Source organism: Urocampus carinirostris, chromosome 1 (assembly GCF_059441175.1).
Source record: "Urocampus carinirostris isolate Australia breed hairy pipefish chromosome 1, RoL_Ucar_1.0, whole genome shotgun sequence".
NCBI lineage: Eukaryota > Metazoa > Chordata > Actinopteri > Syngnathiformes > Syngnathidae > Urocampus > Urocampus carinirostris.
This window is the reverse complement of record NC_142349.1, coordinates 46,550,010-46,563,791: the sequence shown is the minus strand read 5'-3', so window position 1 is coordinate 46,563,791 and position 13,782 is coordinate 46,550,010. Positions and strand designations below refer to the sequence as shown.

Below are 13,782 nucleotides of genomic sequence, written 5' to 3'. Positions count from 1 at the left end.
TTCCTCGAAGCCGTTCGGAAGTCGGCTTCCATGGCCTCGCCAAACTCCTCCCATGCCCGAGTTTTTGCCTCGGCAACCGCCGAAGCCGCATTCCGCTTGGCCAGCCGATACCTGCCAGCTGCTTCCAGAGTCCCACAGGCCAGGAAAGCCCGATAAGACTCCTTCTTCAGCTTGACGGCATCACTCACCGCCGATGACCACCAACGGGTCTGAGGGTTGCCGCCGCGGCAGGCACCAACTACCTTACGGCCACAGCTCCGATCAGCCGCTTCGACAATGGAGGCGAGGAACATGGTCCACTCGGACTCAATGTACCCCACCTCCCTCGGGACATGGGCAAAGTTCTGCCGGAGGTGTGAATTGAAATTTCTTCTGACAGGAGATTCTTCCAGCCGTTCCCAACAGACCCTCACAACACGCTTGGGTCTGCCGGGCCGGGCCAGCATCTTCCCCCACCATCGAAGCCAACTCACCACCAGGTGGTGATCAGTTGACAGCTCCGCCCCTCTCTTCACCCGAGTGTCCAGAACATGCGGCCGCAGGTCCGACGAAACGACGACAAAGTCGATCATCGAACTGCGGCCTAGGGTGTCCTGGTGCCAAGTGCACATATGGACACCCTTATGTCTGAACATGGTGTTCATTATGGACAAACCATGACGGGCACAGAAGTCCAATAACGAAACACCACTCGGGTTCAGGTCAGGGGGGGCCGTTCTTCCCAATCACGCCCCTCTCACTGTCATTGCCCACGTGAGCGTTGAAGTCTCCCAGCAGTACGAGGGAGTCCCAAGGGGGCGCGCTCTCAAGCACACCCTCTAAGGACTCCAAGAAGGGTGGGTACTCCGAACTGCTAATTGGTGCATAAGCACAAACAACAGTCAGGACCCGTCCCCCCACCCGAAGGCGGCGGGAGGCTACCCTATCGCCTACTGGGGTGAATCCCAACGTACAGGCGCCGAGCCGTGGAGCAATTAATATGCCCACACCGGCTCTGCGCCTCTCACCACGGGCAACTCCAGAGTGGAAGAGAGTCCAACCCCTCTCGAGAGGACTGGTACCAAAGCCCAAGCCGTGCGTAGAGATGAGTCCGACTATATCTAGTCGGAATTTCTCAACCTCACGCACCAACTCGGGCTCCTTCCCTGCCAGAGAGGTAACGTTCCATGTCCCAAAAGCCAGTTTCTGTAGCCAGGGATCGTCGCGCCAAGGACCTTTCCCTTGGCCGCTACCCAGCTCTCTGTGCACCCGACCCCTTTGGCCCCTCCTACAGGTGGTGAGCCCATGGGAAGAGGGTCCCACATCGTCCCTTCGGGCTGTGCCCGGCCGGCCCCCGTGGGTAAGGGTTTGGCCACCAGGCGCTCGCCAGCGGACCCCACCTCCAGGCCTGGCTCCAGAAGGGGGCCCCGGTAACCCGCGTCCGGGCGAGGGAAATCGAGGACCAAAGTTTTGTGTCATCATAAGGGGTCTTCTGATCTGCGTTTTGTCTGACCACTCACCTAGGACCTGTTTGCCATGGGTGACCCTACCCAGGGGCTTAAAGCCCCCAACATCATAGCTCCTAGGATCATTGGGACACACAAACCCCTCCACCACGATAAGGTAGCAGATCAAGGAGGAGAAGTTTAAACTTAATAGAGTAAAAACAGTTACGCTGACGATTTGAATTCCCTCCAAATGTTCTGTAGTTGAGTATTATTTTACAGTGCCGTAAAGTATTTCCCCCTTTTCTAAATTTCTGTTTTTTTTCCATATTTATTACTCACAAAGGTTTCAGACCATCAAACACACATTTTAATATAACACAGAGAAAACCCAAGCAAATAAATGTTGACTCCAATTATTAAAGCACAAAAAATTATAGGCCTATCTGGCCCTACAAGAAAAAAAAAATAATCTCCTTACCCAAAACCTACTATGGTCCTGAAAATACAAGTCCAAAGTTTTGGTCCCTTTGATCGCCACATAGCTGTTAATTGGCAAACTAATCTTAACAGGTCAGTGGACCTATAGGGTCCTTTAGTTTTCTTTATCCTTTTTTTCCGATTAAGCTCAGGCTTCTGCTGCTCTTTGTGAAATTAGAGCTAACCACAGACTGGAATAGGTTTGGACACCACGAGTGAGTGAAATGGGGCTGGGCCAAGTCAAAGCAAAGCGGTTTAACTTGCATAGGTAGGCCAAGAAAAAGAACTATGACTCAAAGGGCCTGTAGTGCAGTCCTTTATAACCCATAATTTGCTTCCTGGAAGGTTTTTTTGTCTTCTCCTTCATCAGGAACATTTTAAACTAAACTTGGAGTCTTACTTGTCTGTAACCTCTTACCGATTAGTTGTGTTTTAGCGAAATGTGTGTTCTGCAAGGAACGGTCTTTCCGTGCATCTGTCTGGCTGTCCCTCCCCTTGCTAGAAAAAACTCAATTTCTGGCCAAATAAGCTGATACTGAACATTAGTGTATCATAGCAGAATTAGTTTTGTCTTGCTCTTTATAGCACAAGAGTACCTCAGATATCCTAGTGTTCTCTAGAATTGTATTTACTTTTCAAAACACACTAGCCTATTTCAAAAATACAATGAATTGTATGCTCGTAGTATTTCCAATAGACATACAACTTGCTGTTTTGCTGCAGTTTTCAAAGTACCTTTCTTGGTTGTAAAAAAAATTGTCACTTAACACAATCAGAGGTATGGATCATCACATCTCTCCTTAAACTGGCAGCACAATGGCATAGTTATTTGAGTCGACATTTAAAAGGGTTTTGAATATATGCACTTTACTTGGTCAATTGGGTGCCTGTTAGCTGGCAGCAAAGGAGAAAAAAATGGTTGATATTTGTGTTTTTTTGAGTAGAAGTTTCAATAAAGTTATTGTCTGCTTTTTGTCACTTACAAATTAAGGCCCTCTACACATGGTGGCGATAGACAAACTGTTGCTCTTTCCGTCTTGATGTGATGAAGCGGTCATCAGCAAAATGTTAGTCAACAAATGGTAACCTGACAAAGTGTTTCCAATTACCTCTTACTGTATCATCATGAAATCAGTCTAACTGATTTGCTTTAATATTTTGACTCATCCCTCAAAGTAATCGGTTTCCTCACAATTTTTAAGAAAGGAAATAAAACATTCAACGGTTGCTATGTTTCTTAGTTCTACTTCATGCCTTCACACATTGCAATATTTTCTGTTACTTTGTCGAACTGCAGGAAGAGTGGCTCCTCTAAGGTTTGCCTGTCAGTTTTACACCTAGTTCAACAGAGTGATGTGTCAAATAAAGTTATCCTAAGTCAAACAATAATGAGAGAGACTATTTTCAAGACTAAATTGCATTTAGCATATTTGAACAGTCACAAAGCACATGGCATGACAGGGGTATAGTTATCCAGTTAGAATGAGACAAAATCATATAATGACACTTTTGGAAAATTGTTTGAACTATAAGTAGTAAAAATAGGGTTTGAGGAGAAATATGGATGGTGTCAATGAACCCACTGAAGGCCAAATCAAAGATTCAAAGTAGTGAAGACAACCTGAACAAAACACTTTTTTGTGATCACCGACTGTAGAAAAAGTATGTTGTGTTTAAGTCCAGCTGCAGTCTTTGGTTATGAAAGTGGTACCCAGGTGTTCATACCTGCATTGACAAGGAATGATTTTCTTGGCAGTCAGAGTGGGCTTACTATAACAAGAAATACTATCTACAATCTAACATAAGGACCATCAAACCTGCTTTTTGCTCTTTTTTTTCCGCCCCACTAAATGGAGCTTTTCTCCAAAATTTGGTCTTTTGCAAATATAAATAGTTAATTGAGTGTAGTCATTGCACGAACATTGACTTTTGGTTGGAGTTCTCCGGAAAGCTGTATGCCCAGTTTCAGGAACTTTCTAACTTTGTTGGCATTAGCTTGATGTGCTTATTAATCAGGCAGCAAATGAAAATTAGCAAATTATCTATAAACTCATACTGAAATCTTACTCGCCACACTTGGAGTGGAGTATTTTAGGATCAACAAGACAATCAAATGGCAGGGGTCTGATATTTGCCATAATCAGACATATAAGGTTGTGGAGAAGTTTTAAAGATGTATATGGCCTGTGATGTGGTCCCAGGGAGGCTGGAAGTTCAGCCGACCAACTTTTTATCCCCCCAAAAAATACGAGTGCATGATTGGGGAGTAACTAAGGGGCCTTTTGGTCTCTTCAACAGTGTGGGCTTAATCAACTGTACTTCACCCTCCCTTTATGAGAAAGCTACACAAAGAATAATGTCTCTTTCAGTACAGAGCTTGTCTGGAATTTAGATTCACGTCAGATCCAGGTGTTGTACGCCCCCGCAGTTGGTAGTAAGCTGCATCACTCCTTCCTCTATCATTTTCCCACATATGTGGCGTTACGATGGTAGGGAATGCGCTACAAAAATTCCCTCTAAAGTTGATTGTACCGCTTTAACCATAAAAAACATGAGATCATCAAAATGCAATGCAGATTTCATGTAGCATCCAAGAACCTCTTTTAGACCAAAAACCTGTCTTCCTGGAATATGGTTATAAATACTTTGTACTGTACTGTGATCCAGACCTTAACTGGTCTATCAGGAGAATATCCTCTGCCAGGATTACTACAGTCTCTGCAGTTGAGTGTGACTGTTAAGGACTTAAATATTGGGATTTAAAAAAATAAAATAAATATAATCATAGATCATGATAGGGCCAATTGTATTCCAATAACTGTTTCCGGCCTGGAGTCAGTGAATATTTTTTGTGTTGCACAGCCTATATGGGCCTCTCAGCTAGCAGGTTGAGCTAGACTAGCAGAAAAAGCAAGCCGTGTGAGCTGCTTAAAATACAATTCCAAATAAAAGCTTTGGTTATAAGTAAGAATACTGCATGGGCAGCACGGAAGCGCAGTGGTTAGCGCATGTGCAGCACAGTTCTGAGGTCATGAGATCGAACCTTCGTGTGTGGAGTTTGCATGTTCTCCCCATGCTTGCGTGGGTGTCCTCCGGGCACTCCGGTTTCCTCCCACATTCCAAAAACATGCATGTCAGGTTAATTGGCCGGTCCAAATTGTCCCTAGGTGTGCATGAGCGAGTGAGTTGTCTGTCTCTGTGAGCCCTGCGACTGGCTGTTAACCAGTTCACGGTGTCCCCTGCCCACTGCCTGAAGACTGCTTGAATGGGCTCCAGCACTCCCGCGACCCTACTGAAAATAAGCTGTGCAGATAATTGATGGATGGATGGAAGAATACTGTATTTTTTGTTTGCTGTACTAATAGTTCTTTAACCAAGTAAAAACAAAAATGTAAATGTTGCAAATTAATGTAATAAATATTTTTGACTTTGCCCATTTTTTTAAAACTGTGAATAGTCAATACATTTAATTATCTCATTAAACATAAAGTAATTTTACTTTAAATGTTGTTTCACAAGAATTAAAATTAAAATTTGGATACTTTGTGCGAATTAATCAAATCATGTTGGCAAGCTTCCAAAATCACCTCACAGAATTAACATGGACCTTAATGCGTTGACCATGTAGAGTAAATTGATTTAATTTATATTTACTGTATTTCAGAATCTAATTCGGTGGTTACCTAATCGGCCTGCAGTTAAGGCTCACGGTTTATCACCCAAATTAATTCGAAATAGTTTCATATTGTCTCCAGCATTTATTATGCAGGTAGCAATCATCCGATCATATTTTAATTGTAGCTTTGCATTTATCGTTTTTTTTTAATTTATTTTTTTATAGCGCTTTTCAAGTCAATGACTTCCCAAAGCGCTTTACAGTGTGCTTCACATTTCCCAATAGCGGCCTTGTATTGCAGCCATGTAAGACGCCAACCTGCTTATTGGGGGCATTAGGGGTTCAGTGTCTTACCCAAGGACACTTCGACATGTAACACGGACAAGCCGGGATTCGAACTGGGATCTCTACCTCTACCTCCTGAGCTACTGCCGCCCCTAAAGCTTTAAGTTATCTATTTTAGTATATTGGTATGGATAATGACTGATCAGTCCCGAAGGAAAAAGGTAGAGACACAAATAAATATTGCCCGTGTTTAATACTAACAAACTACATTTATATACATGACAAAGGAGAATTGAATCACACAAAAGCATTGAAACTAGCCCTCACAGTCTTAGAGAACGAGAACAGAGACAAACAATTCAGTAGCTATAATGAAATCATTGATCCATAAACTGTGTTAAAACACTCAACTTATTTAAATAATCAGTACAAGTTTTTTTTTTTTTAGCATGTCAGAAAGAAGATATTTTTTGCCCGTTCCCGAACAGTCAGTTGTGAAATAATTTCTTGGTTTACCTCACGGGAACCCAAAGGTATTTTGTTCGAAGAGTTCTTTGAGAAAATGGCGGACCCGAAGAAGCCGATCTTCTGCTTTCAGGTCTGGGCCTCTTCTAGTCTTGGCCTTCTAAATAGCAAAGGGGCCACCCCGTGCTCCCCCAAGTTTCCCAATTCATTTCCCTCAAGTTAAGTCTGCCAAAAAGCAATAAATGTGAAGAAAAATACATATTTTACAGATCTCATTGTGGTTATAATCCATATCTCACCCCAGACACGGTCACAACCATGGAGCATGAGTCTTTTCCAAGGCGCCGACCGACTCTTATTTAGTGTCTGCATGCTAGTCTTGGCTTATAAGAGGTGACACTCTGGATGAAAAAACAACAGAGAATTGACATATTGGCTGCATGCAAGCAAATCTTTTCTGAAATTATTAATTGCAGTAATAAGTATCTTGATGAATTCAAGAGCCTTCCTTTAACTTCAGGTTGCTACCATAAGAACTGAAGTCAGCTGAAATCAGGTGAACCAAAATGGCAGTGAGCTCAGTCCAGAGATAACATGTTTAAGCGCCTTCAAAGTTTCATACTGTTAGAGCTGCAGCTAAGTTGTCTTGTCATGCCTGCAGATGACTTCCCTTCCCCAGCTTCGGGGCTAATGGGACCTTGCTCACTTTAAAGGACACAAGCAAGGTTAGCTTATGCATCATGTGCACTTTTAAAGTTGCATCTGGACTTTACTGCCTCTTCTTCTTTTTTTTCTTTTTTAACCACTACATATGTGGAAGATAAAGATTATGTGGGCGGCAAAGGAAATGAAATCATAAAACTACTGGATTGATTTCCATCATGAACCCCCACCACCCTCTACTGTATGTTTGCCAGGCATGTGTTTTCTGAAAATCGTGGTTATCTGTAAGGCATAAATCACATTTTAATTGTCCTTGAAGACAAGACATTAGATTAAGATGGCAACTACTGAAAAGACTAATTGCCCATAGAAGAAAAGAACAAAACTGATTTTGTGCTTGATAAAAGCTTCAGGGAAACAGTTAGTTAGTATAGGAGAGGAAATTAGCAGATGAGCGGAATGATGGATTGTAGAGAGGGAATGAGAAGCAGGTTGAAGAGACTGCAGCTGGAAACCCAGTAAAATGACCCTTCTGTTGCCGTTGACTGTAGTTACACAACAAAAGGAGTAAACATAGAAAAAGTGTCTTCTTGCAGTCCTGGCTAGTTTCATGGCTGTTGAATAAATCAAACAATTATGTTTAATGTAAAAACGGGTTTATTTTTCAATCTTTTACTTGGGGGTTATGATGAAAAGCACACGGAGAGACTCAAAGAAATAGGCATTTTCTCATCTCATCTCATTAGCTGCACTGCTTATCCTCAGTAGTGTCGCGGGGGTGCTGGAGCCCATCCCAGCAATCATCGGGCAGTGGGTAGGGGGCTGAACTAGTTGCCAGCCAATCACAGGGCACACAGGGACAGACAACTCGCTCGCTCATTCACACTTAGGGACAATTTGGACTGGCCAATACACCTGAAATGCATGTCTTTGGAATGTGGGAGGAAACCGGAGTGCCCGGAGGAAACCCAAGCAAGCAAGGGGAGAACATACAAACTCCGCACAGGAAGTCCGGTAGGTGGATTTGAACCCACACAGGAGGTTCCCAAGACCTTAGAACTGTTCTGCACACGCGCTAACCACTGCCCCGGGCATTTTCTCCATTATGCAAAAAAGTTAACAGGAATTTAATATCAAGTTTTTAATTAAAGTTAATGAACACAAAAACTCAGTTCAGACATGATTGGAGCTTTCAATTGCCATGACTTTATAGTTCCTCATCGTCTGGCCCCCAAGAAGTCCATACTCTCTCCAAATAGGGGCCTTTAATCGGATTATTTGCAGCTCATGTGAGTAGTTAGGGCTATGTTCAGAAGTGCCATATGAAGTAACTACATACCTGACAACCTCCACGGCTCCACACCCGTACAAACTGTCGTATTTTCCCGTACAAAATACAAAATAATCGTACACCATATTTCTTTTTTCGGAATGATGGGAAATCCCCAGGCGGCAGACGCATTGACAAATTTGCAGTTTTCCGTACAGATTTCCTTGTACGTCGTACCCGTCTTAAAATGCATAAAAACATACCTTGTACAGCAAAACCGTACAGGTTGACAGGTATGTAACTACCAAGTAAGTTTTTTCCCCAAGTATATAGTTTTATTACAGCTAGTCAAAGTTCGTTTTTATCATTTAATTAGTATTTTTGATTTACCCAAACAATCTATGTGGGTTCAACTTATTAGAGCCCTTTAGTGTATGACGATTTGCCAACTAATGGAAAATAATTAAGGTATTTTAAAACAGTCTGATTTTGCATTAATCACTAAAGATAAGGCTCATGTGTAATAATATTGACTAGTGACTATAGTAAGATAAGTAATTCCACGAATGTGGTAAGCGCCTTCAATCCTCTCTTTACTGATTACGTCTTTGTTTGCAACCGCTCTCAGGTACACATGTGGAGAGACGACAGTTTTATTTTCATTTCACTACCAGATGCCTTCATCAAGGCAAATGTGGCTTTACTAACTTGCATGAGCTTTACGCCTGCCTGCAGGCTTGAAAGACTGTTTTTTTAGGCCTGGACTCATCATTTAGTCTGTCAGCACTCTCTAGGCTCAGGGGAGCATGCACAAGAGATACATCAGCAAAATGATCGGTGAATGCCCCTTAGCTAATATTTGAGGAGCGCACCCATTGGCAGCAAATCACGACGCCCAACTTTGTGCCAGCTGGGCACTTGTTTCAAGAGACAAGAAATAACGGCCGTGAATTTCCCTTTAGCAATAGAAACCGGCTCTGACATGTGGGTTAGCTTCAAGTCACTTTAAAGTGTAGTGTAAAATTTAGTTAGGAACTGACAGCGTGACCAATAAAGACACAGTCGGCAAACCACAAGACAAACCATTGTCTTCTGCCCAAGTGGAGAAGCACAGTGAAAGGCTTTAAGCCAGAAACAAAGATTCAAATGACTGACATAACTCAAACTGTAACTTCAGTGAAAGTTAAAAATTAGAGCAACACAAGGAAATTCCTACTAGTTCAAGAATGACTTGGGCTTTTATTCTCCCTCTAACCCACTGTGTTTCGGTGCTTATACCCACTATAGCAATGTGTCATTTATGATATGTGAACTGACCAATATTGTGAATTTCTTTCTGGTGACCAGCTGTTCTATTGTGTAGCTTGAAACTTCCCTCAAAGCAGTGCTTCTCAATTATTATCTGTCACAAAGATATCCTCTCACCACCCCCACCAAAATATACAAATTGATTAGTGCATTTTTAATCAAAGATAATATGAATGACTTGGCACTTTTTGAAATACAGAGCTTTTTAAAGCAGGATCAAGCAACTCTCCACTCCTGCCTAATTCTTTGACCGCTGGTTTACTGGCGTAGGAGTCACAAAGTGGGATGATTATTAATATTTAGCAACAAGGACTTAAGTTTGGGGTTGGCAATAATGAGAACCAAATCATAACAAAACATACGTCTCTCGTGAACTAGGGGGCAGGGCACAGACACTACATTGGTTCTATGCATCAACGCTTCAGGAAAGAACGTGACTTAACCCTTTCTGCGCTGCTGTGATCGATAGATCTTTTTTTTTAAGTGATCACATAATATTGTTGGGGACAAAACAACGAGTGCTTGATGTTATAGTGGTAACATGTCACCTTCATGCATGTTTATTTTGGCACGTTTTCGCTGAAAGAAAACAGACCATCTTATCAGCGTCATTGGGATGTAATGTCTTGATCTATTTGGGTTCTTGCTGTCCGCTGCAAACAGTTTTAGCATAGCGAGCAATCCGGTGTTTCCTCATATCCGCCTCCGTGGTCCCAGTGAACAGTTTCGGTACGCTATGTTAAATTATCTCTCGGGAGGAGACTTTTGTTTTTCTTTAACCTGTCTCTGTTCACCTGTCTCCTCATCCGGGGTAATTGTTTTTTCATGGGGTCACTTGAGGGTCTGCTCCACTTCATGTCTACACTATTCAATGCTCATACCCTTTGCTATATGCTATAATGGCGGAATGTAAGCCAAACACTGAGAACTACTGCATTGAAGGTATCCACCATTTTCTCCATGTTACTTAAGAACACAACTCTAATGAGAAACACTATGATTGGATGGTTATTTTCATGAGGTTCACACAGACTTGAACCCTGCTAGGATGTAAGTCAGTGGCCATTTTATCCAGAAAGACTGTCTTTTTTTAGCAGGGTAACTTGCCAGCTCGTACTCTGGCACCTATAGTTTCACAATGTCCCCTTGTGCTGCCGTTTACAAGTGCCCTAAAACCTGGCGGTAAACATGTGAGAGCGTTAATAAGTTCCTGATGTCCAGCTACATTTGCCCCTTTAGGCAATAAAAATAATGGCAGCTGTAATTTGTGCAGGCTCAATTCGTCTGGCAAATCCATTGAGTTATGCCCATTGTGGAAGAGGACCTTTTTGAAGTTTTTTGAAGTTCACAGACTGTGCAAGTATAAAACGGATTTTTTTCTGAGATATCAATCTTTTCAGCACCATCTTCCAATACGTTTTCCAAGTGCTTGCACTAGTTTCCAGTTATGAGTGAGCTAGAGTCTGTCACAGGTTACTATTGACAAGGTCTGATACTTCCTGGAAAGGTCCCCAGCCAGTCATGTTTGGAATGGCAACTATTCACACTACCATCCGCTCCTATGGAAAGTTCAAAGTCTTTGGTTAAACACAGGTGATTTCAACCACGGGTAGTTGAGTTACACAGAGCACATGCAAAAATGTCCAAAATCTACTATTTTATTCTTTAGTTTCAACGTTAAGGGTTGTGGTGACTCATTTGTGCTCACAATGCGCATTACTTCTTTTAGAGCTCTGTCAATCAAAATGAGTTAGCTGTTTTCACACCATACCTAAAACTAGACTCTCGGAACATGCAGACACAACGTCACCTCTCAGTAATCCAAGACACTACTCAGGCAAATTCCATTTTTGTCTTTTACGTTAGCAAAACAACTAGCTCTCCTTTCATTGGACAAGTTCTATTCTGTCCAGAGACTGACATCTCTAAGTGGCATCTCTTCTTCTTGCACATCTGCAACTTGGCAACAAATGTAAACATGTCAACCTTCCCAATATGATACGATTGGTTGTTTGTATTTTCTGTCTTGCAGAGTGCCGCTTGCCTTCAGAACAACAAAGATTCTCGCATATTGTGGGCCAAGGATGACTTTCTACTGACGACAGGCTTTGATAGGGTGAGAATGATTATATTTTAAAAAACAAATCCCCCCAAAGCTTCATGTGACTCAAATATATTGTAATTAAAAACAATATTGAAGAGATCCTATAGTTGAGTTTTAGTTAGTTTTGTTGTGTTTTTAGACGCGTAACCGAGAGGTGAGGCTTTGGGACAGAAGGAACTTGACATCTTCTGTGAGGTCTCAGACCTTTGGCACGTCCAGTGGGTGAGTACTGCACAAGTGTTTAAACCGTGGTGGTCCATCCTCATAAATCACTGTCACAATGTCATACCTTTAAATGTCTTTGCTGTACTTAGCAAGTTCTTGTCACACTAAAAGATTTCTTTTAGCTGTAAGACATCAATGTGGTAAATGTCCCACTGCCCCCTGCCACCTTCCATTCTTGCCATTTGCAAGGTGATGTTCTCTGAATGGTTTCTTCTATTCATAACCACTGTGACTGTGTGAAGCGACCGCAATAAGCACTTAAACACCTCAGTGCTTTTCTCTGCAGTTGCTTCATTTATTTTTTCAAATGTGGGTGGCGGAGACCATAAGAATGCAAACAGGGAATCAGATGGCTGAGTATTTCTCTTTATAGACTTGTCACTTGCATTATGATTGTACTAAAATTATATCATAGAAAAGAAAGACTAAACTATCAAATTTTTAAAATGATATGGCTGTTTTTTTACATTCACATGACCTGGCTTTTTAACTGTGACCTGTGTCTTCCCTTTTATTTGGGTCAAACAGTTTCGAAGAGATCACTGATTTTAATGTCATACACAATCTTGAAATACAGTACTGGGGTCAGGATTCTGGGTAGTTTACATGTCTGCAGGCAAACTAATGACCCCTCATACATGACGTTTACGAGTATTCTAATTAGAAGGGCGAAGCGGAAATTACGTATTTACCCAAATAGAAGTGGTTTCCCATTTAACTTTTCACACTAAGCAAAGGATGATTTAGTGTATGTCACTCACCAAATTATTTCAAGTCTTGTACTTGTTTCTTCCACGCTCCGAAAGTAAACTCCATTACTGCATCCTGTGTGTTTACAAGTTGTGCCCTAACGTGACTTGCCAGAAACATGGAGTTAAACTATGTATAGACACAACTCTGCAATCCACTGTATAATAGACGAATACACCTGAGGCGTTTTTACTGTGGCAGCAAAAAGTAAAAGGTTATATGTCCCAGAGAAATCAACCAATACAGATGAGTCCTTTTTAGCAAGTATGCTGGAGTTTGCGTGTAGTATTCGCAATGCTGTAGTGACTAAGCGGTAAGAACTGGTGATTTCCCGAAAAGCCGGCTCATGTCAAGGTCGAGTTTGGGCTTGCTGGATGAGAAAAATAATTTTAACACGTATCTGTCACTTGCATTTTCTAACTTAACTCATGCATTCATTCTGTAGTTAGCTATTTGGCAAAACTGTCTTCATGTGAATGCCAGGAAAAGAAAAAACATGCGAAAAGGACTTTTGCCATCCATTTCACGCATCTTGCACTTTTTTCCTGTCATTCCCGTGTCCATGTTGTGTGTTGTGCTACGTGTTTGCAGAATTTAGCAATTAACTGCTCATCTTGGCTCGTAGTTATGAGAATACCGTCTCTTTCTCAAAAAGCGTTTTTTTCGGCTCGGCACACTAAAAAAAGCCTAGTCAGACTGTTTTTGTTACTTTTATCCACATATTAAAAAATATTATGTAACATTGTGCACAGAATTACTTTTGGGGGACAAATAAAGCTAAAAAGAAAAGACATAAATGTAAAAAGAAAAAATAAAGAACAAAACAGGCACAAACAATAATAAGGGAAGAAAACAGAAGTACAAGGCTGGAAGAATAACAAAAAAGATGTAAAATACTAGAAAAAGAAGAAGAAGAAAAGCTTGGGGGGAAAAAAGAGAAGGAAAAAAAAAAGAAATCTAAACACAGAAGAAAAAAGTCCTCTGACAGATGAATACCATGTCATTGGGCTGGCATCTAGTCAAGTCAAGTCATGTAAATATGTGTATCATTTGCCCTCATGTTGGTTAATAGTCTGTAATAATAGTTTGCAATAGTCTTTGATTTAAGTTCATATTGAGCCTTTCCTGTACTCGGGTTTGATGTGAGCGATGCTTCTCTGCTTTAAAATGTGTAAAAACTAGCCAAAGAAGC

The 13,782-nt window shown here is 41.6% G+C and overlaps 1 protein-coding gene across 2 annotated transcripts in view; it reads left to right on the top strand.

Moving 5' to 3' along the window:
- The window catches only part of coro7 (coronin 7), a 129,262-nt gene that overhangs the window by 22,627 nt on the left and 92,853 nt on the right, over positions 1-13,782 (top strand). For both annotated transcript variants that reach the window (XM_088342432.1, XM_088342423.1), the window contains exons 9-10: positions 11,544-11,627; positions 11,755-11,837. In XM_088342432.1, the coding sequence (XP_088198558.1) occupies positions 11,544-11,627; positions 11,755-11,837 (167 nt within the window). The remainder of the gene's footprint in view (positions 1-11,543; positions 11,628-11,754; positions 11,838-13,782) is intronic.